Raw genomic sequence first — 22,526 nt, 5'->3', positions numbered from 1 at the left:
TCTGGGTATCCTTCAATCTGTCTTGTTCCAGATTAGAAATTAATGAAGGCAGGAAGAGACACATTTGAGTCGGTTACAGTGTTAGAGGTTGTAAAACTGAAGGGTTGAATGGGAGACGAATGTTGTTCATTTGACAGTGGTTTTTCTTTTTCTTCTTCTTCTCCCTGGTCCCTTTTCTCAGCCTCTCATTCTCTATCATCGTCTCCCTCTCTCTCTCTCTTTTCTCTTGTTTAGCTGCCAGATGTAACCCATTTTTGCTGCCCCCACCCCCAAACAGGCGCTCAGCACGTGGGCCCTTTGGTGTGCGGCACCTGTGTAGTGTAATACAGTCAGCAACTGTGTTGTTTATTCTGGATTTGTTTGGTGCACTTGAAAGCCTGTCTTTGATCCATGCAAAGATTTGTCACTTTTTTCCCCTCATTTTCCTGATTCATCCCGTCTCCCTCATTTTTAACCGCTAATGTGAAGTTGTCTGGTTACATCAATACTTGCATTTTTGTTTTTTAGTAGTTGTGGAAGAGGGCTACTTATTTCCTTTTTTTTTTTTTTTGTTCATTTTATGTTTTTACTTTCTTTCTCCTTTTGTACCAACGTAAGGCTCAGAAAAATGGCACTGGCCACGGAGATAATCTGAAGTGTTTAGTTGGGGGAATGTAGGCTAATATGTTTACATCTACAACACAATAACGCAATAAGTAGAATGGAGCAGTGACTGCTGTAGTTACTGCCATATGTGATCCAGATTTTCTTCTCCGTTGCAGGAAGATTTAACTGTTGCTATTTTTCTAAAGACTAAACAATCTCAGAGTCTAATTGAGGATCAGTCACAAAGGGACAAGCACATTTGGCCACAGTATGTGTAAAGAAACGAGGCTTGAAGCTGAGAGAAACTTTAAAGCTGTTTTTTCCCCAGCCTATTATCCTTTAATTTTACATCTGAAGTATAAAGTGGGGACAGAACCATATATTGCTAAGCAGATATTCAAACATATATGAACAAGAATTGTCTTAATTTCCATCTGCAAATCAAGAACTATATGAAAATAAAACATGTGAAAGGTGATGAAAGTTGCTCACGTGATAATAGACAGCTAACATGAGCACCAAAATTATGATAGGAAAGTCTCCAGCTCAAAATTGAGTTCATAAGATGAATGTTTATGTGAAATATAAACTAAGAATCATAGTTGGAGACCCAACAATCTGGCACCCTACCCAGGGACATAAAGAACTCTGTGAATCGCCAGATCTGCTTGTACTTCTCCACAGTGAAGAATGGCCCCAAAAATCACAGTTTAAAAAAACAAACATTTCTATCAGCATTTGTGTGCATATAATTTCTGCTCCTTATTTACCCAGCATTATTACTCTGATGTTCATGAAATTATGACAGCACTCCCTTATTTTTTTCATAACTGAGAGGCATGAACAATAGGGTGTCAATTTTTGGGGATTCATTCAACATATTCACATTAAAAATATCTTTTTGTTTTCTTCTGAAATTCAAACTGTTTTCTGTTTAAGAGTATTGGCAGTATCAATACATTTATGATGATTGTTGTCTTTTCGAAGAGCCTCTTTTGTATCATAGAAGTATGTTTTGCATTTTCTCAACTCCCTTGTGAAATAGAGGAAATTCAAGTTGTTTTTCATACTTTAAAGGCTCTGTAATATGATCAGATCTACCCTGTAAGAGTGTAAACAAAATCTTTTCTCAGTAGTTTTCCCGCTCACCAGTAATAATACGTTATATTGTATCAAAAACTGTTGCTATTTTTTAGCCATTGCTGAACACACTGTTTTCTCATACTGCATGCCTGTTTTGGTTTTGTTTGTTTTTGTTGCAGAACAAGTGGGGCAGGAGATTCTTGCCAACCTTCACACTGATCGTGAGAAGATTCAGAGAGCCAGAGAAAGGGTGAGTACCCACCTGCCACCTGCTCAAACTGGGTCCTCTCTTCCAACAAGTGCATGCAAAACCGTAAGCTGTGACAGCTGGTTAGCATCGCTGTCATATGTTTCCTTCTTCTGAGTTTGTCAAGTAAACACAAATTCTTGTGTATACTTGTGTGCCTACTGACTCAGCAGAATTGGGCTGCCAAAGCAAGTTGGATGCCTATTTATGGATATCACTGCTTTCCAGTGTTGCAGATTTTTTTTTTTTTTGTCTCAAATAACTACACACACCATGCAACATCGTATGAAGTGTGACCAGGTTGTCTGCATTCTTTCTGCAGGAATGTTGCCTTTTCTTTGAGATAGGTGGGCTTCACCATGTCCTCTTCTTTTTTTTTCTCCAGTCCTCTTTTACCTTTCGCCAGTCTTCTCCATTTTCATTCTCTCCATCTAACTTTTCCTCAGAGAGTCCCTTCTAATCCTTAGCTCTGCCCCCTCCTAACACGCAGCCTGCCAAACGCACAGGTAGGCAGACAGAAGAGACCAAACACAGAAAGGGGGCGCGGCCCCGTTGGCCCGCTCAACGCAGAATGCTTAAAGATCATAACATGGCAGCGGGCCTCGCACAGACGATTTCAAAGAAAATCAAACTTCTCCTTTCAAAACGCTCCATAGTGTCTACTGAGAGTACCTGCTCTCTTTCTTTTTCTCTCTCTCTCTCCTGCTCCCCTCTTCCCATGAGTCTCCTTTGCTTAAACTCTCCTCACCACATGTACACAAATTCACACATGCACAGGCTGCTTTAAAGGAAGTTTGTAGAGCAAAAGTTAAGTTAAAAAAAAAACTGTATGTAAAGAGAAATGGGTTGAAAGACTGGGTACTACATTTTTTTTGCACTGAATATGAGATATGTTACCACAAATTAACCTTTTTTTTTTCATACAACACGTACATTACACAAACACACAAGAATACACAGCTTCACATGTGGACTTTTGTTTTGACTTTTAAGCTTCAAATAGAAGTCGGCTAAGTATTTATTAATTTTTATTGCATGTGTTTGGCGACGACGACACATTCGCGCTTTTAGATAGATTTTTACACAGAATGCAAATGGAAAAAACCGTGAATGAAATGGTGACTGGGACTGACTAGTATATATTTCATTGAGGGAAAGTTAGTTTCACATCTGCTCAAGAGCCCCCCTGTTGGTTGAAGTAAAAGCCACATATAAACCGGAAAATACAATATATGAAAAAAAAACACTGAATGCTCTCTGGTATGAGGAGGCGGGCCGGATCCGGCATTGTTCAGGGGGCCGGACCAAATGACGTGGCGGGCCGGATCCGGCCCGCGGGCCGTAGTTTGGGGACCCCTGCCCTACACAGTAAAAATGCCAGTGTTGAATTAACACCCAAAAGTGTCTATATGTGTCCAAGTCAGCTGGTGTTAAATTCAAGAATACAGAGTGTCACATTAACATTACAACGGTGTTGGTGTTAAGTTAAAAATGTAAATAATTGACCCACAAGGTGCCAATATCAATCAAATCCAGTGGAAAATATTCAAAGCAATACACAGAAATGGAAAGTTTAGCTTTTCTAAAAACCCAATTCAGTATTATGGACCAATGTTAATTTAACAACAAAATGGGTGTCAATCTTTTCACACTTTCAAAAGTGTTACTTTAACACCTACTGACTTGGACACATATAGACACTTTTGGGTGTTAATTCAACATTGGCATTTTTACTGTGTATAGTGACATTTGAAATATTTTAAATGTTTTTTTATGTATTCTTTGGTTCTTTTGATAATTGGATTGGAAATGTTTCACCATGAGATTATTTGAGTATGTAACCATCATCCTAGTTTATAGCAGGAAGAGTGCTGTGATATAAAGGAAAAAATGGAAAAAGGTATTTCGTTAATCTGTTTTATTAGTCCAAATTAAAGTTAGGGGTTTCAGTCTTGACGAATTAGCAGAGAACAGAGAAAATTTTAAATATTCTCTTATTTGGCATGAAGCTGACTTTTAATCCAGCTGGTCTACTGTTAGTTTCATCCAGGTTTCAATGTGTGTTTGGCATCTTTTTCTGTTTGGATCACCAGATTATCTCCAAGTATCAACTATGTGACCAAAAAGGAAGCCCTCAGAGGAAAGATCATTGGTTAGAATAATCACAAACAGTCCATCTCTGGTCTGTAGCCAACACACTACTTAAGAAGTACTGTCCGTTGTAAAACCCCAAATCAACAGCAAGGGAGCTGAGACACATTCGGGTGCTCCAACAAGGCACAATTTCAAACAAATCTCAAAACCATTTTTTTTTTAAGTTTAAAGAAAAAATAGTGGATAAAGCAGGCTGTCCTTATGATCAGGAAAGATCCTGACCTCAAGCCTGTTGGAAAATTTAAATAAAATGCCTAAAATGAGTGACTGTGCCTGAAAAAAGAATCCCTTTAAGTTGGTTCTTCAATTTCTGATAAGAAGTGTGGTCAAACATCCAGCTTCACTGCAAATGTCCAAAATGACATTTAAACAGAGTAGCAAAAAAATTAATATAATAACTCAACTGTAAGCCACCCTAATTTTCTTTTTGCAATTTATTTAAGCCTGAAAAAGTCCTAAGTTTAACCACCTAAAACATGTTATCATGCTATGATAACATCTTTTATCAAAGCAGTAAATTAATGTTGATATTTAAGGCAATTTTCTTAAATATTTAATAATTGCTACATTTCTCTATGCGGTTAGCTCCCTCAAATTAAGACTGGATATGTTTTTGAGCTGTGCTGGGGAAAACTAAAAGTTGAAACGGCTTCGGTTCTTTCACTCCATTTATAGGCAAACGCAGTTAATTTTAGACACTCGACTGAACACAAATTTCAGTTGGTTTCCATTTCAGGTTAAGGAAGGAGGAAAATGAAATGGAGGGGCGGTTTAAAGAGAGAAGTGTATTTTGGGAGAAAGTGTGAAGTATCTGGGGGACACATCTATGGGTAGAGGCAGACATCAGGCAAACTGCTGGACTTGTTGTCTTTGCCAGAGGGCCGAAACCCAAGGTCCCCCACCTCCTACCCTGCATCACATGTATCCTTGGCTCTGGCAACCTGCATCGCATCAGCCCAGGCTGCCACAGGGTAAGAAGGAAAGATGGAAGAAGATGAAGAAAGTAGCAGCGAAGGAATGGAGGGAAGAGTGCATGAATATCAGAGTGGAAGAGAAAACGGCAACAAGCACGCTGCTGGATTCATTGTGTGAAAAGGGGGCAAATGGAAGAAGATGTAAAACGGAGGATTAAAAACAAAATGGAGCAAACTAATGAAAACATAGTGTGTGTGAGAGAATTTATCGGAGTTGTTATCCTGCAGAAAGATGGAGATAAATGACTCCCTGCTAAGTAGAGAGGAAATTCTCAGCAATGAGTATTCCCCGTTCTCCCCCCATCATCCTCCGGAAACACAACTACAGGTAGATGTTAGTGGCAGCTCACTCAGTGCCGTGTCAGCTTATTTTTTCTTTCACACCATGTTGGCAACATCTCTGCCAAATCATTTTACTGTTGAAGTCCCTAAATCTGATAATAGGGTGGAATGAAAACATTCCTGTGACCCCTGAGGGAAAAAAAAAGCTGAGAGAAAGAAAAGAGAGAAAATACATCAAGAAAAGGGAAATATCCAAGGCAATTAGTCCTGAATAGCCATGATCATTATTTCAAGGGTAGCTTCAAGGACACCTTATGCTTGCCATGTACGTCAAAAGTAAAGGTGCCTCTTATTCTTTTTTTTTTTTTTCTACACTATTCTGATGTTAGCTCTGCAGCAAGATGAGCAGAAGGCCATTTGAGCGACTGCTGTTGACTGCATGATTAAAGCCAGGGAAGATTTCCATTCACATTGGGAACAATTTATAGACTTTGAAATTAGAAAAAAGAAAAGGCCAAGATGGTTTTTACACTCGGTCAAGCTTTTCCAGTGTGGGATAAATTGGCTCTGAGTGTTTGCTCAGTAGGTGGTTTTGTCGTTGGTTGTTCCTATACAAGCAAACAGCTTAAAGGTAAAATATAGAAAGCTCCCTTTCTGGAATCTTTGTGCACAAAGTAATAGTCATCCAAAAGAATAAAAGCAGAACAATAACTGTTTCTAATAGAAATTACTTTTCATCTTTGTAAGTAATTTAATAGTAGATGTTGTAAAGTAATGGAAAAACCAACTGACCCAACAGTCATGGTTCTGTAGAAGTGAATCATTATTTGTTCATAATAAAAGCAATATGAAGTTTAATTGGTGAGGTAATTCATTCTGTGGAGACAGGTGGATCTGATTTAATCTTATTGCTTGTTTTAATGCTTTCCCCAGTAAAATTGGTCATTCCTGACATTGTTTAGAGCTGAAAACAGTCTAATAAAGATTCTAATATTATAGCCTCTTCTGGGAAAATATTATACAGCACAGTCTCCAGTGAAGACAAAGCAAACCTGCAACCAACTGTTATTGCCTCTACTAAACTACTGCATATCTACATTGTGTTTAATCGTGATTACCAACTAAACGGCAGCAGATTTAACGCTGTGATGTAGAGATTTTGTAGTTTTGTGAAAGCAAAAAAAAAAAAGTGACATTTTGAATTACTATTCTCCATCGGTCTGAAAATTAAAAAAGCAGTGCAAAAATAAACGCTGGCATCTTCTTATTTTTAACATTACATTTAATCTAGAGAAAATGTATGCTACTTAATAACATGTCTTGTATTTCTTCAATAATCAGAAAAGGATTCATAGGTAATCAATGACTTTGATGATTGTACCAAAGTGGATTAGTGGACAGAAAGTAAAATCCATTTTGCACTGCCTCTGTCTTCCCAGTTGAGAGAAACGGACGCCAACCTGGGGAAGAGTTCTCGCATCCTGACCGGCATGCTGAGAAGGTAAGAAGCAGGTAGGGACACTGTTTCTGCACCTTTCTCTGTGCATTGTGCTTTAACAGTGTTGTGGGCTGTGAATGAATGAATAAAACAAACATCTTTTCTTCTAACATCATAAAAAGCATAGCAAATAACATGATCACGATCAGTCAGCTGTGATAAAAATTGGTTATTTCCCTTCTTCCTGTTAGTTAAGATGGGTCTGTATTGTTTTTGTTCTTGTTTGTAAATCATTGAGATGAATCAAAGCGCTGAGTGCGTGAGTGAACGACAATTAAAAATATGAGGTTGGGTGGAATATCACTGTATTGTATGGCACAGAGTCTTGATTGGACTGTAAATAAGAACAGCCCATTGCCAACAAGTTCACGCTGCACACGTCTTTTCTTCTTTCTTTGTTTTCCTCAAATCCAACTTCCACTCTTTGTTTCTATTGCTTTCTGCTTCGTGCACAAAGCAACCCCCAACAAACGGCACAAGTCCAAGCATTCAGACGCAGACATATCAATCGGCCTTGCATTATCTTGTGCCCACCCCTCCTTTCTGCGAACGCGCATGGAGACACACGCGAACGCACTTAATACTTTGTCACATCTCCATTTCATAAAGTGCTGGTGGTGCTTAGCTCTGAACCGTGACGCCACAGTTTTGTTTCTTGCTCTCTGTTGTTTTTTTTTTTTCTTCTTCTTCTTCTTCTCCTTTTTATTCTCTCTCCTCCTTGCTCGTTGTGGATTTTGATTAAGAGTAATATGTAAATGACACCGACTAAATGTAAAATCCCCGGGCCGGAAGGAAGTGCCAATTGAAATAGATGCTTCAGTGCCCATAGACAATTTGCTGGGCGGCTCACGGGGCGACCAACATAAAGTAGGGAGAGGAAGGCCTGGGCAGGGCTGTGACGCCGACTGTAACCAATATTTCTGCATATGTCTCCATTTTGTCAACTCTGATTATGTGAAGAGGAGTGGGGGGGGAGGAGGGTCAGCTCGCCTGGCTTGTCACCCAAAGCTGTCCAGAAATCATTCATTATTCCCTCCTCCTCCTCCTCATCTCCCCTCCACCCCATTTGGAGCTGAAGTAAATAACACGCACTTATTTCAATATTATCATATTAATGTTAAAGTTCAGCTGTCACCTAATGGGAAGACTTAATCAGACGTAGCATTTTAAGAGGCACAGCGCCGCCTCCTCCTCCTCCTCTTGATGTGCCTCAGCTCCTCTGGTTAGTGCCCTGCTGAAATCAGGATTTATGAGGGCTCTCCAGACTCAGGCTCTGACTGCAAACCCCTCTGACTACTTCCTGCCTTTTTTTTTTTCTTCTTTGCATTTTATCATTGTCTGCGTATAAGGTTGAGTTTTCATTGTAAACCTAATGTCTAAAGTCGTTTAAAACCAGAGAGGCAGAACTGAGAGCAAAAATTATGTTCAGGATGCTTGAATGAGTTCTCTCTACCCCCTCCACCTCTGTTAGCGAAATGTTCCCAGTTTTTGATTAATCGTATATTCGGTTTTGATGTCACTGGCTTTGTCATTGCGCATGAATTGGAAAGGCAACAAAAGAAGTGGAGTTTACAAAAGACTTTTACAAATAGGTAAGATTTTCCACTGATACAAGCCAGAGGTGGGCTCAAATATTTGTGTCCCTTTTTTGAAGCCGCTAAGTACAAGTACTTTCTGATGCAACTTCACATTTTTCTGCATAAACTGAATGGAAAAAGTAAAACAAATACAAGAGATAATGTATCTTAAAAGGTCAGTAATCTTGGCTCTCATCAAGGCCAGAGTGAAATGAGCGGAGTTTGTCTGATTGTGATCCACAGGATATAAAAGATTTTCCCTTTTTGTCTTTTGCTGATGTAGTGCACTTTAACTAGCAGCTGTTCAAACTGTCCTTTAGGTCTTATGACTGTCACCCCTGCTGAGAAACAATTATTCACTCATTAAGCCGGCTGCCTTGGTTCAAGAAAGCCAATTAACTTTAAGACTCTGTGAATATCACTTATTGTAAGGAACATTCAGAAACATGTTTGTCTCTAAAAAGCTGTTGTTTTGTTTGAAAATAAAATGTTACAACTTTCAAACTGGGAAGAATCCTCTCTGCCAGTGAGGGTAATTGGTATAAAACACTGGATATAGTTCTGTTAATTGGTTGTGTGGAATAAGCCCTGCAAATATAGACGCCGCTTATATTGTTTCCTCATACTGATTTGGTTACTTCTTAACAAAATCCAAGGTTTTTGTAATATTAAAAAAGTTGACCTTGTGAAATTATTAATGCTTTACCATTAATGCAAAATACATTGTGAAATTCAAGTGAAACTACCAATCTATAAGAAAATATGTATTTATATAAATGTTGTAACTTAATAGCATCATTGTGCATAACCCTAGAATATTTTTTGACATATTTAAATTTATTTTAATACGTCTTTTGAGTTCACACCTGCCATTCACCACAGTGAGTCTGACTGACCTGAAATCAGCTGTTCTTCTAGGACCAGAACATTTTTTCAAGTTTAAGGTTACAAATGATCCAAAAGTATTTGTTCGGACAAAGGTATCAGTCAGGAGAAGGCTACAATGTCTTGCAAACATATTTTCAATCACTTGAAATTTTACATTTTTCATATTATAGTTTTGACAGTGTCTGGTTTTTTTGTTCTTGTTTTTTCTTTTTACAAATAAAAACTGAAATTCAAAATTCAAAACAAAATTCAACCCTCCTGAGTCAGTACTTTGTAGACCTGCCTTTCTTTTTGTCTCAACCAGCTTTGCACATTTGAAGTTTCTGCAGACTATCTTTGCAAAATAACTCTAGCTGAGTCACTCTGTATGTGACCATATATATTTAAGTCTTGCCACAAACGTTCAACTTTAGGACTTAGGACTTTGACTGGGTCATTCCAATGGACGAAAATGCTCTAACAAACCTTTGAGACCTTCACAGAACAACTGTAGTTATAATGAGATTAAATCATTATAATGTTTTTTAAAACATTATAAAACATTATAATGTTTTACCAAGATTAAAACATTATAATGGGATTATAATGTTTTAATATCATTAAAACATTATAATGATTCAATGAGATTAAATCATTATTATGTTATTATAATGACTTAAGTCCACAGAGGTGGACTCCAGATTATTTAGAAGGTAATTGATTGCACTGCTTTTTGTTTACCAATCTATAAATGGGCCTAAATGCATATGCACTTTGAATCATTCAGATTTTTATTTTTAAAAACATTAATTCATATATCATGTTTTCCTTCCACTTCACACTTTTGGCAAGAAAATATTGAGACCTGGTTAAAGTCTTAGAAGAAAAAAAAACTTTGAGTGGGTCCATTGTTTTGGATGAAAACAAACTTGAACTGGAAAGTTGAAGATGAGGAGGGATTTTCTGTTTCTGTGTCAGCATGACAGGGACTCTAAGCTGGCTGTCTGCTGTTCCTGATTAAAAAGGCCATAGCCCCAACTAAGGCCTCTCTTGTTTCTGTGACATGTTGGCACCAAGGCGTTCATAAATACAAGATGATTCTCTGACAAGAGTAAAATCCTTCCAGCTGATTTTCTGAACTCCTCCAGCATTTCACCCACCCATGGTCAGAACATTTGGGGTATGGCATGCAGCTCCACACCCAGTTAGGACCACTGGGGCTCCTGGAAGCAGGACGGAGGGGGCTGTGGGGGTGATGGTTACAGTGAAGGGCAATGAAGCAGCAAGAGCAGGATGAGGGGGGAGAGGATGTATATTTTGAAGCTGAGGGGTTGTCTGCTCTCACTGGCAGCTGATCCCACATGCAGGTGGTCGACTCAGTCGCCAGGCAGATCAAAAAGTCAAGGCCCCGGGTGGACCTGCCTTTGAAATGGGAATGGGGTCTAGATATCAGACAGAAAACATAAGCAAGCTCACAGCCACAGAACAGCTCCATATTCATGGCTGGGACTGGCAGTAGCGACGGGCAGGCAGGATGGACAGAACTTGGGCTCATTCTGTTCATCAGATCAGCCCATAGGATGATGCTTACATGCTAATAGTGCTGCTCTGTTACCAAACCATGAACTTACTTTCTCCAGCTTCATTTTCATGTGGCCATTATCTGCTCTTTGATTTTACATACAAGATCAGTTGTAAAAATTCAGTTAAAACATGGAACTAACTGAATACAAACAAGTCACAGATAAACAGAGGAGAGAAGTTCAAATTACCATGTATCTGGGCTCATTATATATGCATATATATATAAAAATAAAAAAAAATTATCAGCCAGGATTTTCACAAGTCATTTTTCCAAATCCAGTAAAGTCCCAAGTCTTTTGCCCCAAGTGAAATCAAGTTTCAAATATCTAATGGCTCAAATTAACAGTCTCTCATTAACTTCCCACAGTCGTGCTGCCTATAAGACTGAATTTCTCTAATCAAATAATATATTGTTTTACCATAATTTAACACATAGTTATTTATTTAAGCACATTAATCAAGTAAACAAGCTCTTATGAACTCTATTTTTATAGAAATGGGTGAAGTATTCCCACAAATTACAAAAATCTACAAATTCTTGAGATCCACTCGCTTATAGATGCCCAATTTAATTGTTCAAACTCCAAATATGCCTTAACATGCTCCAATGGAAATCATACTATTTACCATGATATAATTTCAGAAGCTAACAACTAGTCTACCCACCACAGGTACCCCTAAGATGACTTTTTTAAAATCTCTTATCTGTAGCAATAAGATTGATTACAACCATTTAAAATGTTGTTCAAATAAAATTCTGCAGCCAAATATTCACATATCGTGTTGAATTACTGAGATATTCAGTTTATTTTATGTAAGGTTTGTTTGTGAATTACACCTGAACACATCATGGCAGCCTTTTTTTTTTTTTTTGTCCCAAGTGTAGCAGATTATTCCTAGTGGATCTTCTCTCTGATCTGCTGTCTGTGTGGCTGCCACAATAATTCCACATACTAAATGTGAACATGTTCACTTTGCTTTGCAATTTGTTCATCCTGGCATCCTTTCCCATTGCATGCACCCACCTCTTCCTGCTCCTCCTCACTTTTGGTTTATTCCTTTGGGTCAGTCCCACCTCTGCACTTTCCCCTGTTCCCATCTCAGGAGACATCCTATTCGTGTTTGAGTTTTTAATGTCCAGTCTGCTTTTATTTTGGCAAAGAAGCATAGTATCAAAGTTTGAAGCATGTGTACTCCCTTGGCACTGCTTAGGTTAACTTTATAGTGCATATCAAGGTGAGCGCAGCTGTTGTCTGATATGCTCAGAGAAACAAGGACAGCATGCTATTAGCTCTTAGAGGTGATTTTGTTGTTTTTTGGTGATCTGAGGACTGAAATTCTTAAAGGGTTTGATCATTATTCTTGCAAAGCTGTTTGTGTTTTCTTTTCTAGTACTTTGCTGTATTTTTTGCTGGTATAGTAAAATAGATTTATGGTGTTTGATAGTAAAGGAGTACAGGTGCAGTGCTGTATATTCAATACGATTGAGAAGTGAATTTTTGCAGCAATTTAATTGAAAAACTGTGACTTGTTTGTGGACTCGTTAGCCACAGAATGATAAGCATGTTTCTGTTCATTTGTATTAAAATAGCTTACAGCCAATGAAAACTTGAAATTCAGCTTCTCCGAAAATTATATTACATATGACCAGTTAAAAAAGGGGATTTTTAATCCAAGCTATCATAATCATAATCATGCGGAAGACTGCTGACATGACAGTTGTCAACAAGCAGTCTCCATGCGGCTGAGCCACTAGCAACTGACTATTCAGAGCAATAGTATTTAGCTGCAGACTGTTAACACCACTGTAAGACTCACAATCACCCTAGGGCTCCACAGTGTGAAACCCATTCTGGTTTGCAAATACCAGTAACCTATGCACACTGCTAAACTGTGTACAGGCTGATAAACAATAAATAATTTGACAACTTATTAATGTAATTTGTCATAAAAGTTTAGGTCAAGAGTAGGAGAAAGGTTAAGGTTAGGTTTAGTTAACATATTGGAGCATGAAAGTAAAGTATCACGTGTTTTTTGTTGCGGTAACATGATGTGTTTAAATGTCCGAGATGCTGCTCACTTCTCCTCTGTCTTGTTTGTTGTAGTCATTGACCAGATTGCCTCTGACCATAAAGAGCAGGTAAAATTATTTTAATTTGGGGGAAAGAAGGCAAGCAGCCCAGTCATACTTTTTTGCTAAATAAAAACAGCCTAATTCATGTAAAAGGAATTACAAACAAAGACACACTTTTCAGCTTGCTGACATTTCATATTTAAATATCCTTTATCGATGGGTCTAACATAGTTTTCAAAAATTTCTCAAAGGAATGTGGCTGAATGCAAATATAAGCTGTGTGGCCTATCAGATAAAAACAAAAACGAACCAATAAATTTAATTTATTTTGAAATACCTGTTCAGGTTTTAAATGTCAGATAAGTGTGCAGTCTGCAGATAGACGATACTTTTTATTATTCCTCTGTGTCTGTGGCCACAGGCTGCTGCTGGGACAATGACAGGGTGCGCCTCAGCCTCATTACTCACTGCTCCAGAGTAAAACAAGCACCACTGCTTACTGTTTCTCTTTCTCACTCTCCTTCCCGCTCCATCGCTGTCTTTTTCTCTCTTTCTACACCTCGCCCATTAGAGAGTGCTGATGGGACGTTTTTTGCAGGAAGAAAAAGATGCACACAAGCCTGAGCTATAGAGTAAGGGGTTGTTGACAAGGGCAAAGACGTGTTGTTGTTTTATATAAGGCATGCATTTGTCTGTTGAGGCTTGAATTGCTTCACTGACTAGCAAAGCTTCCCTTTCCCTGTACTTATAGTGGGCATCCTTTTTTTTCCAAGGTTAATTCCAAGTGAGTGCAATGAAATATTGCTTCAAAATTCATCTTTGCAAAAAAAAAAAAAAAAAAACAGGATTTAATATGGGTAGCAAACTTTAAATACAGTACAAAATATCTGCTTTACACCTTCTAAGGCAATTGGCATTTCAAGTTAAAGCAAAGCAAGCAGAAACTTTGGGCATATTTTGAGTTAGACTCTTTTATTGGTACAAGTATCTCTCAGCTTGTCCAGGAACTCGTCTTCAAAGCTGAATCTCAGTATTTCAACCCTAAAAAAGAAAAACAGACTTTGTGCCATCACTTCTCCAAATGCTCAGGGGTCATCTCGTCCCGATATAGAGGTGATGGTTCGTTGGACCTCACTAACACCATCCGAACCGATGGAGTTTCTATATTTTTCCCTCCACACTCCTTTAACCCTGACAGACTGTCGTTCTGACGAGATGACTGGAGATCAGTGGCGCTCTCATCCCTTGAAGTGGCTCCAGGTGTCACTCCAAGGGTACCCGCCCTTTTTGATCTGCCGTCAAGCGCCTGTCGGGCCACGGCACCCTCTGATTTCCCCGTCAGAAGGGAAAGAGGCTTTCCTGTCCAAAAGTTCCACCTCTTACTTTTGAGTGATGGGAGGGGTGAGGAATTGGCAGATGTGGAGCACATCGTCCCCATAATCATTTGTGGAGCTGGGCTTCTTTCCAGTTGTAGATATTGCCTAGCTCGAGTTTAGCAGCTATAGGGAATCCTCTTGACACCTCCACCACCCATGGGAGCATTGTATAGGAATGATCCTGATTTGATATCCCAAGCCCTGACAGTCCGCAGAACAGAAGTAAGCAAAATAAACATCAGATGAAACCAAAACATCCTCAATGATCATGCTGTGGGCCTTGTCTTGAGAACAAAAAGCATCCTCTCAGACATCTTCAGATGCTGTCCAAAGGAGGTCCCTGTTATTACTGAGGTGCTGCACAAACAAAGAGGGAAAGATAAAACAAAATGGAGGAATGGAAGTGTATATCTTCTCAGCGAACATAGATGCTGGTTTCCTTCCTGCCTTTTGTTTTATTATATCCCTTATGTTATCCCCTCCTACTGTGAGCTTCTGTAGAAATTACAGGTGAGCTCTCAGTCTGTGGCAGGCCCAGCCTTTCGTCTAGAGGGGAAAAGATAGTGGGTATGAGTGGGGCTGGGGGTGGAGGGGCTGAGAAGGAGAGGAAGAAGAGATTTGTGCTTTTGCAGTAGTGCTGTGTTGTTTGTTGAGCGCACCCTTCCCTTTGTCTGTCTGGCGATAACTTATTCAGCACAGGACCATTCATCCAGGGGTTGAGCGCAGGCGTCCGTCAAGACAGAAAATAATGAGGCGACAGCAGCGCAGAGGATAGCTTTCACCCTCTGCATACCCTCCCCTCGCTCCCCTCCGTCTCCTCCTTCTAGCCTCCCATTATCAGCTGATTTAAATAGGTAATAGGGGGCCTTCTCCAGGACATTTTGAAGCAATTAGAACCTATCACATTGTCTTTTCTTTGACTCCTTTTTCCTCCCAGCATGCCATCATAGATACTTCTGGGCAGGCTTTTGCCACAGCTTCCAGGAATTTTGTGGAATGCCGCTTCATCAATAAAAGCTTGTTTTGTATAAAGAGGAGAAAAAAGGGCTGCTATCGTGTGGTGCATAGTTTTACAATAGTGTCACTCGGACAATTTTCTGTGATGATGTATGTTCCTTTTGTTGTTGTGCTTATGTTAATATATTTAAACCGCATGTATAAAGTCTACACACCCCAGTTGAACTGTCAGGTGGTTGTGATTTAAAAATAAATGCTCAATCAAGCCTCTCAGATCTTAACTGCCATCAATCCAGAAGGGTTCCAGCTTTAACTGCTGTGTCTCTTCTGGGAAGGTGTTTTCTAAAGTTTAGGAGGGAGTTTATGGGAAATTTTGACAATTCTTCCAGAAAAATCTACATTCTTATGTTATTTCCTTCTGTTGTGTGTACACCATGGCCACTTGAAAACCAAAGCCAAATTCCTTGTTTGTGCACACAGTATTGGGCGGTAAATGTGATTCTGAAGTACATTTGTGTGGTCAGACACTGATGTTGGACGAGAAGGTCTGGCTCACATTCTCTGTGTGCTGTGAGGCTGAGGTCAGTCGAGTTCTTCCACACAAAACCTGCTCATCCACATCCTGATGGACTGCAGCTTAAAATTGTCCAAAATGCCTTGGTGTGTGGATGTGTTAAGAGTTCTTCTCAATGGAACCAAAAGTCCAAACTCAGCTCATAAAAAAACAGCTCCACACCATAATCTCCTCTCCACCAAACTCTAAACTTAGCACAATGCTGTCAGGCAAGTGCCATATTCCTGGCAACTGGTAAACACAGGGTCATCCATCGGGTTGCCAACCAGAGACGTATGATTTCTCACACCAGAGAGTACCTCTTTACTGCTGTAGAATCCTGTGGCGACATGTTTTACAGCCCTAATCTAGCATTCGGCATTGTTCTTGGTGGTGTAAGGCTTGGATGCAACTGCTTGACCAGGGAAACCATTAAATGAATCGCTCTATCCATGCTTGAGTGAATTTGAAGGCCACGTAAAGTTTGGAAGTCTGCATTGGTTGATTGGTAGAAAGTTGGAGACCTCTGCACACTCTGCACTCCACTCTGTGATTTTTATGTTCCCTCCCACTTTGTGGCAGAGTTGCTGTCATTCCCAATCACCCAATTGACTGTGGAACATCTTGTAGCGAAGAGATTTTCTTACTGCAGTTATTGCATAGGTGGGAATCTAACACCGTAACACACTGAAGTTCACGGAGAACAAGCCATTCTTTCACAAATATTTGTAAAAGCAGAGTGTGTGCCTAGATGCTGGATGTTATACATTTGTGGCCAAGGAAATGATGGGACCACCTGAATGAACTGTGAGATGATACTTTTGGCAAAATAGTGTTTATTCTGTAAAAATTCAACAAAAATATGAGAATAGAAAGCTGGTGTTAAGTTTGCTGAGTTTAAAACTGGACCAAAATGCAGAAAGCAGAACAGGATTATTATTTAATCAATATTTTAATGAAGATAAATGAAAATGTACATAAAATGAAGCTGCAAGATGACGACAAAACCATAGACGTCAATGGAACTAACCGTCCAAACAAACAGGTCATAATATTTCTCAACCCTCCACTGCAAAAGCTGTGCAAATCTAATAAAATCTGAAGATATCTGTCATTTTCAGACCTGCTTAGGTGAAAAATTTCAGTCAAATCTAGTTATGAACTTTTTGGGCTATTCCATATATATATATATTTTGTTTGGTGATTTTAACACATACTGGTGCTAAAAAATAAAATCCTTCTTTATCTTTAGCTTTCTAGTAGTCTCCTAACAAGTTTGGTGTTTGCTATCAGATATTTTACACTGTTCATGATTTCATCCACATTGAAAAAAAGTCTAGTTCTAATTTTCTGTCTAAGGATAGAAAACCCCGGGGCGTAATGCCAGTACCACCATATTATACTGTTGGTTTTAAGTTGTTTTGGTGATGAGCAGTGTTTCTTTATACTTTTTACCGTTAGTGGTGTTGCTCTTCTTATATCTTTCTTTGCTTGAAATATTTAGAAAAGCTCAAATTTTTACTTGTCTTAATATTTTCGTCTAGCTCATCAATCATTTACTGCGCCTCTGTATGTCTGTCTCATCCTCGCTGCCCCCCAAGATGGTGCAATGAAACAAAGGCAGAACATTGTTGCAATGTTGTTGATGGCATCTTTATCACAATTGGGCAAAACAATAAAACACAATCGCAATTTTTTTTCTTTAAGAAAGTTTAAAGGTTTAAAGGGAAAAACATTTGTAGACAACAGGAGCTCCTGTAAAATACTTTAACATCACATTGGTCCCGTTTCCAAGCAAAACACCCTCTAACCTTGAGCGCTTTTATACAAAACACAAAAATGGGATTTATATTGTATTTTTGTGCTTCAATACCAAAGCCTGGGAGGCAAAAGGCCAGGCCCACCCATCCCTTAGTTTGGTTTGGTGATGTTGTGAAGGCATTCCATGATGTCTAAAACACAAGAGGTTTTATTTAACAAATACTGAAGAAAACCACTTTCAACATGTCTTATTTGCCAAAATCCAATCTTCAAATTCAATCTCAATCTTGTTTGAATTCTTTCTATTGTCATATGAAAATTGGAGTGATTCATTCCTGACAGAAGTGTCACCGATTAAAAAAGATACAGCAGAAGGGAGGAATAACCGAATCGAAGAGCGGAGCTTTTGCCTTTTTGTTATTGATTCACATCATCATTGTTGTTTTATTCAGCAGATTTTACTACCCTGTGAAAGAGAAAGATGCCATTCAGTTTTGGCATTTCAAAAGAACCTTTCAAAAATGTTAAAGCACGCTTGTTTTCTTCCTTGTTTGTTCAGGGGTTTTTTTGTTTGACTTTTTCTCAGTTGTGAATTAATCTTCAAATAAATGCTAAAATTTTGATCAGTTAATCTAGTAGTGATTGCTGCAAGATTAAATGCCATTAAAAAAAAACTAAAGTAATTCAGATTATGGAAAAAGAGACTCATCCAGTCTTGTAGTTTCTTCAGGATTTGAAATAGCAGTTGTTAGTGTGAAAAGGGTAATAGGCCAGTAATACTTTTGTCTAAAAAGATTTACTTTATTTTCATTCTTTGCATTTGGCCCAGACTTTACTTTGTCCCGATAATAATTGAGTAAAAGAGTTTATAGAAAAGAATTATTTTTCTCAGTCTATTATTTGGCCCTTGGTCTGTTATTGGTGAAACTTCATAATAATGTCTTTCTTATAAATTCATTCTTTGAGCGTTGAACTCTGTCCTCTCTTTGGCAGTGCTTGTTGATAATAGGACGTAAGGTAAGGTAATTTTATTTATATAGCACATTTTCAGCAACAAGGCAATTCAAAATGCTCACAAATATGTTGAATTCATTCTTATTTTAGATAGCAGATTTTTAGATCATGCATGCAAACTTTTCTATATGAAATGGTTTTACGTATTTGTTGCTCTAAACTTTGTCTTTGTCGAATGCTTTTCCGGTTAAATGTTTTTGCACACTTTAGGTCATCACTCTAGTAAGATGACTTTAGAGTTGGTGTTATGGTAGAATTAAGGGTACAATTAAAGACACACACTCCTTAAAAGATGTTTAAGAGATAAGTTGGAAATTTTATCGATAGATTAGTTTGAAAATATCACTTGTAACCACAGCTGTATGTGGTACATCAACCTTGTCAAACCGTGCAAAAAGAGTAATATCAAAATAAACAGCAGAAATTGTGCTCATGTTTTGTTGGTGCTAATCTACCTTTTTTATAAATGTTAAAGCTCTTTTTTGTTTGACCTTGGGACTTAGTTTTAGGCTGATGAAAGGCTCACATACCTTGCCACTTTAAAATTATTATTTTTTCCATATGTCTTAGCTCAAAGTTAGAGAAAAGTGACACTAGTTACACCAGTTCTGGTGGCGACAAAAATATTAAAAATGGCGCAAGTACCTGCATTGGTTTAACATTGTAGCCAGTTTAATAAAAAAAATAAAACAGTTTTTTCAATGAGTTGTGTAATCTACAGGTAATCCCAACCTAAATGGAACAATTTTTCCGCTTTGTTTAAGCATCTCTAATTTAAACGTCACACTTTAAAAGTTGCAACGTTTCTCATTCCAAACGGTTGACGATTAAAGTTAGCTTAACTTTTTAGGAGTTAATAGACACAAAGCAAGTGGATAGCTTGATCTATACCATTCTATCAACGTGTCTTTGTTGGCAAAAACGGCTAAGAAATTTGTTAAAGTCAAGTGCATTGCATACTGAAGCTGTTGGCCTGGCTTGGGCTTTTGGGCTTTTGGGGAGTGTACCAGCATTGCACTGCTGGTAATGACAGGTTCCATGTTGCCCGTGGCTTGTGGCCCATTGCTCTGTTTGTTTGGAGAGTGGTGCTCGGCCGTGAAGTGCTTGCCCAGCTGGCAGAGACTCCGTGCCCCATTGGCCCCAACGGCTGGCTTCTTTTTGGACCACACCAGCCAGGCAGACTGGCATTCAGGAGGCTGTGGGGGGAAAGACACAGAGAAGGGAGGGTGTGACTGAGGGATGGGAGCAGTTGGCTGTGCACCTTGGTGCTAGATCGGGCCCGCTGCCAGCTCTAGAGAAGATATCCTTGCTCACACCACAATCTTCGCGTCTCTTTGGCGACAGGGATCACAGTTTGCACCTAAAGGGTCAACATCATCCCATTGTGACCTGCCTCAGCGTGAAGATCCATGCTCACAGCACAGCTCTGAAAACTTTTTATAGGCCTTTTTTTTATTATTTGTGTTCATTTGTGAGCTAGCAATATTACTGTGACTGGTAAAAATTTTCCAAACCACATTAACATCTATTTGTTCTTATTTGCTTGTAAAATCAAATAGTAAGGTTATTAAAAAAAAACAAGCTATATGACAAAAGTTATTTTAAAAGAAGTAATTAAAATTTCTAGAAATGTAGAAAACAATAGTTTTTGGGATCCCATATACTGTTTATGACATTGGTAATTTCACTTAAATTACCTAGATCAAATCACATAACGTATTGACTACATAACTCTTGACTATTATAGTTTTTGTGGTTTTGTGCGATTTTTGAAAGAAATCTCATGCCCCTACTGTTATGAATCGATCCTAACCCCAACTTTTGGAACCGGTGTAATATGGTGTCTTCCATCTGATATACTAGAAGCCATCAGCGATACAATAGAACCTAAAGATGGCTATGGATGAAAGATGTCCTCAAAGTTTGAGAGATTTAGAGAACTTTTGCAAGCCAGACAAAGCAAATGTTTGATCAAAATAGGGGCCTGCTACAAGACTCCTTACAACCCCAGACAACTTTGCAATAAGTGATATCTTTATCTTTAAGCTAATCTGGATACAAATTGCTACAGATGTCACACAGCTGCCCCATTCTTGCCTGTTAGATGCAGGCAACACAAGAAAAATATCCAGTTCTCCCTAAAATAACATTGGATTCTGAAATGTAGAGCAGCTCAGCATTTAGAGCCATTTTGTTTGTTTTCTAAGCGTTTACTGGGTCCCTTGCATACATCCTGTTAGCCATTGTGTAAACCATAACCCCCCTTACCCCACATTCTGATGGCGCCATGGCTAACATTGCTTCACTGTTACAGGGAAGTTGTGAGGACACTGATGTCTTGGCCTTGCATCCTAGTGTCATTTTCCCAGCCTGTTTGTGGAGCCCGCCAATACCCTCATTCTCCTCAGCTGACCTGACTGCATCATGGAGTATCACACACATGTGAGGAGCTTGATATTCCAGCCAGCAGCAAATGTTTTCCTGCTGTTTCTGCTGTATTTGTCCTCTGTCCTGGCTCGTGTTTAGGCTCTGTTGTGTGGTTGTTTTTCCCTGAGCCTCTAGGCCAGGACTCTCATTTTGTTTAACAAGACGTTGACGTACACTCATCCCATCTAAAAGTTCCCTCGTGGTGGAGCATTTAAAAAACAGACTAGACATAAACCATTTCTAAACACTGGTTTCATTTTACTGATCTTTAATTACGTCGTAGCAACCGAGGTACAGAATTGAAGCAAAGCACCATGTTATCAAAGCATATAATAGCGAGGGATACCACAGCTGAAAGCCAGCGGGTTTGGAAAAGAAAAAATATCATACATAAAAAATACTTAAGAAATGTTAAGGTGTTAAGAGCTTGAAGATTTCTAAGACTGTCTTTGTGATTTTTTGTCATTTTGTTTTAAAAGTTTATGATTATAGCTTTGTAATTAAAAAAAAAAACAAGCCACTGTCCATTCACTTGCTTTCATAAAGTCCTGCATACAACCCTGAGGGAAAAAAAAAAAATTACCCCCCTTTCAGATTTTCTTTTGATAAACACCATATAAACGCAATGTGAAAACATAGCTGCCCTAATAACTAAACCACAAGCCCACAAAGTATTAACTTTAAGTGTCTTTCTCACCACTGTGGAGGAATTTTGCCTCCTTATTACTTCTATGAACTTTTTAGTTGTGCCACATTGAAGCATTTTCAATGCTTCAATGTGGCACATTGAAGCCACAAATGCATAACCTGTTGTCAGCCAGGTTATGCATTTATATGTTTATGCAACATATAAATTGTGTTTAAGTCCGGTCTTAAGTCGCACTTTTAATCTGCATAACCCAAGAATGCTTAACTGATTTCCTGACTGTGTTCATAGGAATTTTCTGGTAAATATTCTGTCAAAATTAATTTCCCTCTCAATGACTCTGACTAGTACAGTGCTACTGCCATGTTTGCCTTTAGGGGTCTTGTTTCTTTCCTGAAAAACTGTGCTAGTTTTGATGTAACTGGACAAATAACTTGTCATCAGTTCAGTTGATTACAATGACATTATAATTATCTGAGATTTGCATAGGCAGTACACCTTTGAACTCTCCCATGAATGCTGTTCTTTCCCAGTCTGTTTCATTTGGTTGAATGTTTCCCTCTGACCTTAACTAGACGGAAAGATACGGTGCTTTAGTTGTTCTGGATTATTTTGTGACCTCCTAGATGAGTTGATTGGCACCCTTGGAGTAATTTTGGTTGGTCAGCTGCTCTTGGCAGGGTTCAATTCATGTTTTATGTCTTCCACTTTGGTTTGCAGTGTCCCAAAGCCCTAGAAATAGCTTTAAGTTCCTGTCTAGACTTGTGTGTGTGTATATATATATATATATATATATATATATATATATATATATATATATATATATATATATATATATATATATTAATATTAGAGTTTATATGTATG

The 22,526-nt window shown here is 38.6% G+C and overlaps 1 protein-coding gene across 5 annotated transcripts in view; it reads left to right on the top strand.

Annotated features, from left to right (window-relative positions):
• vti1a (vesicle transport through interaction with t-SNAREs 1A) overlaps positions 1–22,526 on the top strand; it is a 148,116-nt gene that overhangs the window by 91,330 nt on the left and 34,260 nt on the right. For 2 of the 5 annotated variants that reach the window (XM_015043276.1, XM_015043273.1), the window contains 2 exons: positions 1,848–1,918; positions 6,765–6,826. In XM_015043276.1, the coding sequence (XP_014898762.1) occupies positions 1,848–1,918; positions 6,765–6,826 (133 nt within the window). Of the gene's footprint in view, positions 1–1,847; positions 1,919–6,764; positions 6,838–22,526 lie in introns of all 5 variants that reach the window. The other 3 variants (XM_015043278.1, XM_015043274.1, XM_015043277.1) reach the window with 3 other exon arrangements.

Source organism: Poecilia latipinna, unplaced genomic scaffold (genome assembly GCF_001443285.1).
Source record: "Poecilia latipinna isolate Pla-1442-1.1 unplaced genomic scaffold, P_latipinna-1.0 Scaffold623, whole genome shotgun sequence".
NCBI lineage: Eukaryota > Metazoa > Chordata > Actinopteri > Cyprinodontiformes > Poeciliidae > Poecilia > Poecilia latipinna.
The sequence above is the reverse complement of the archived record's forward strand: the minus strand, read 5'-3'. Positions and strand labels throughout refer to the sequence as shown.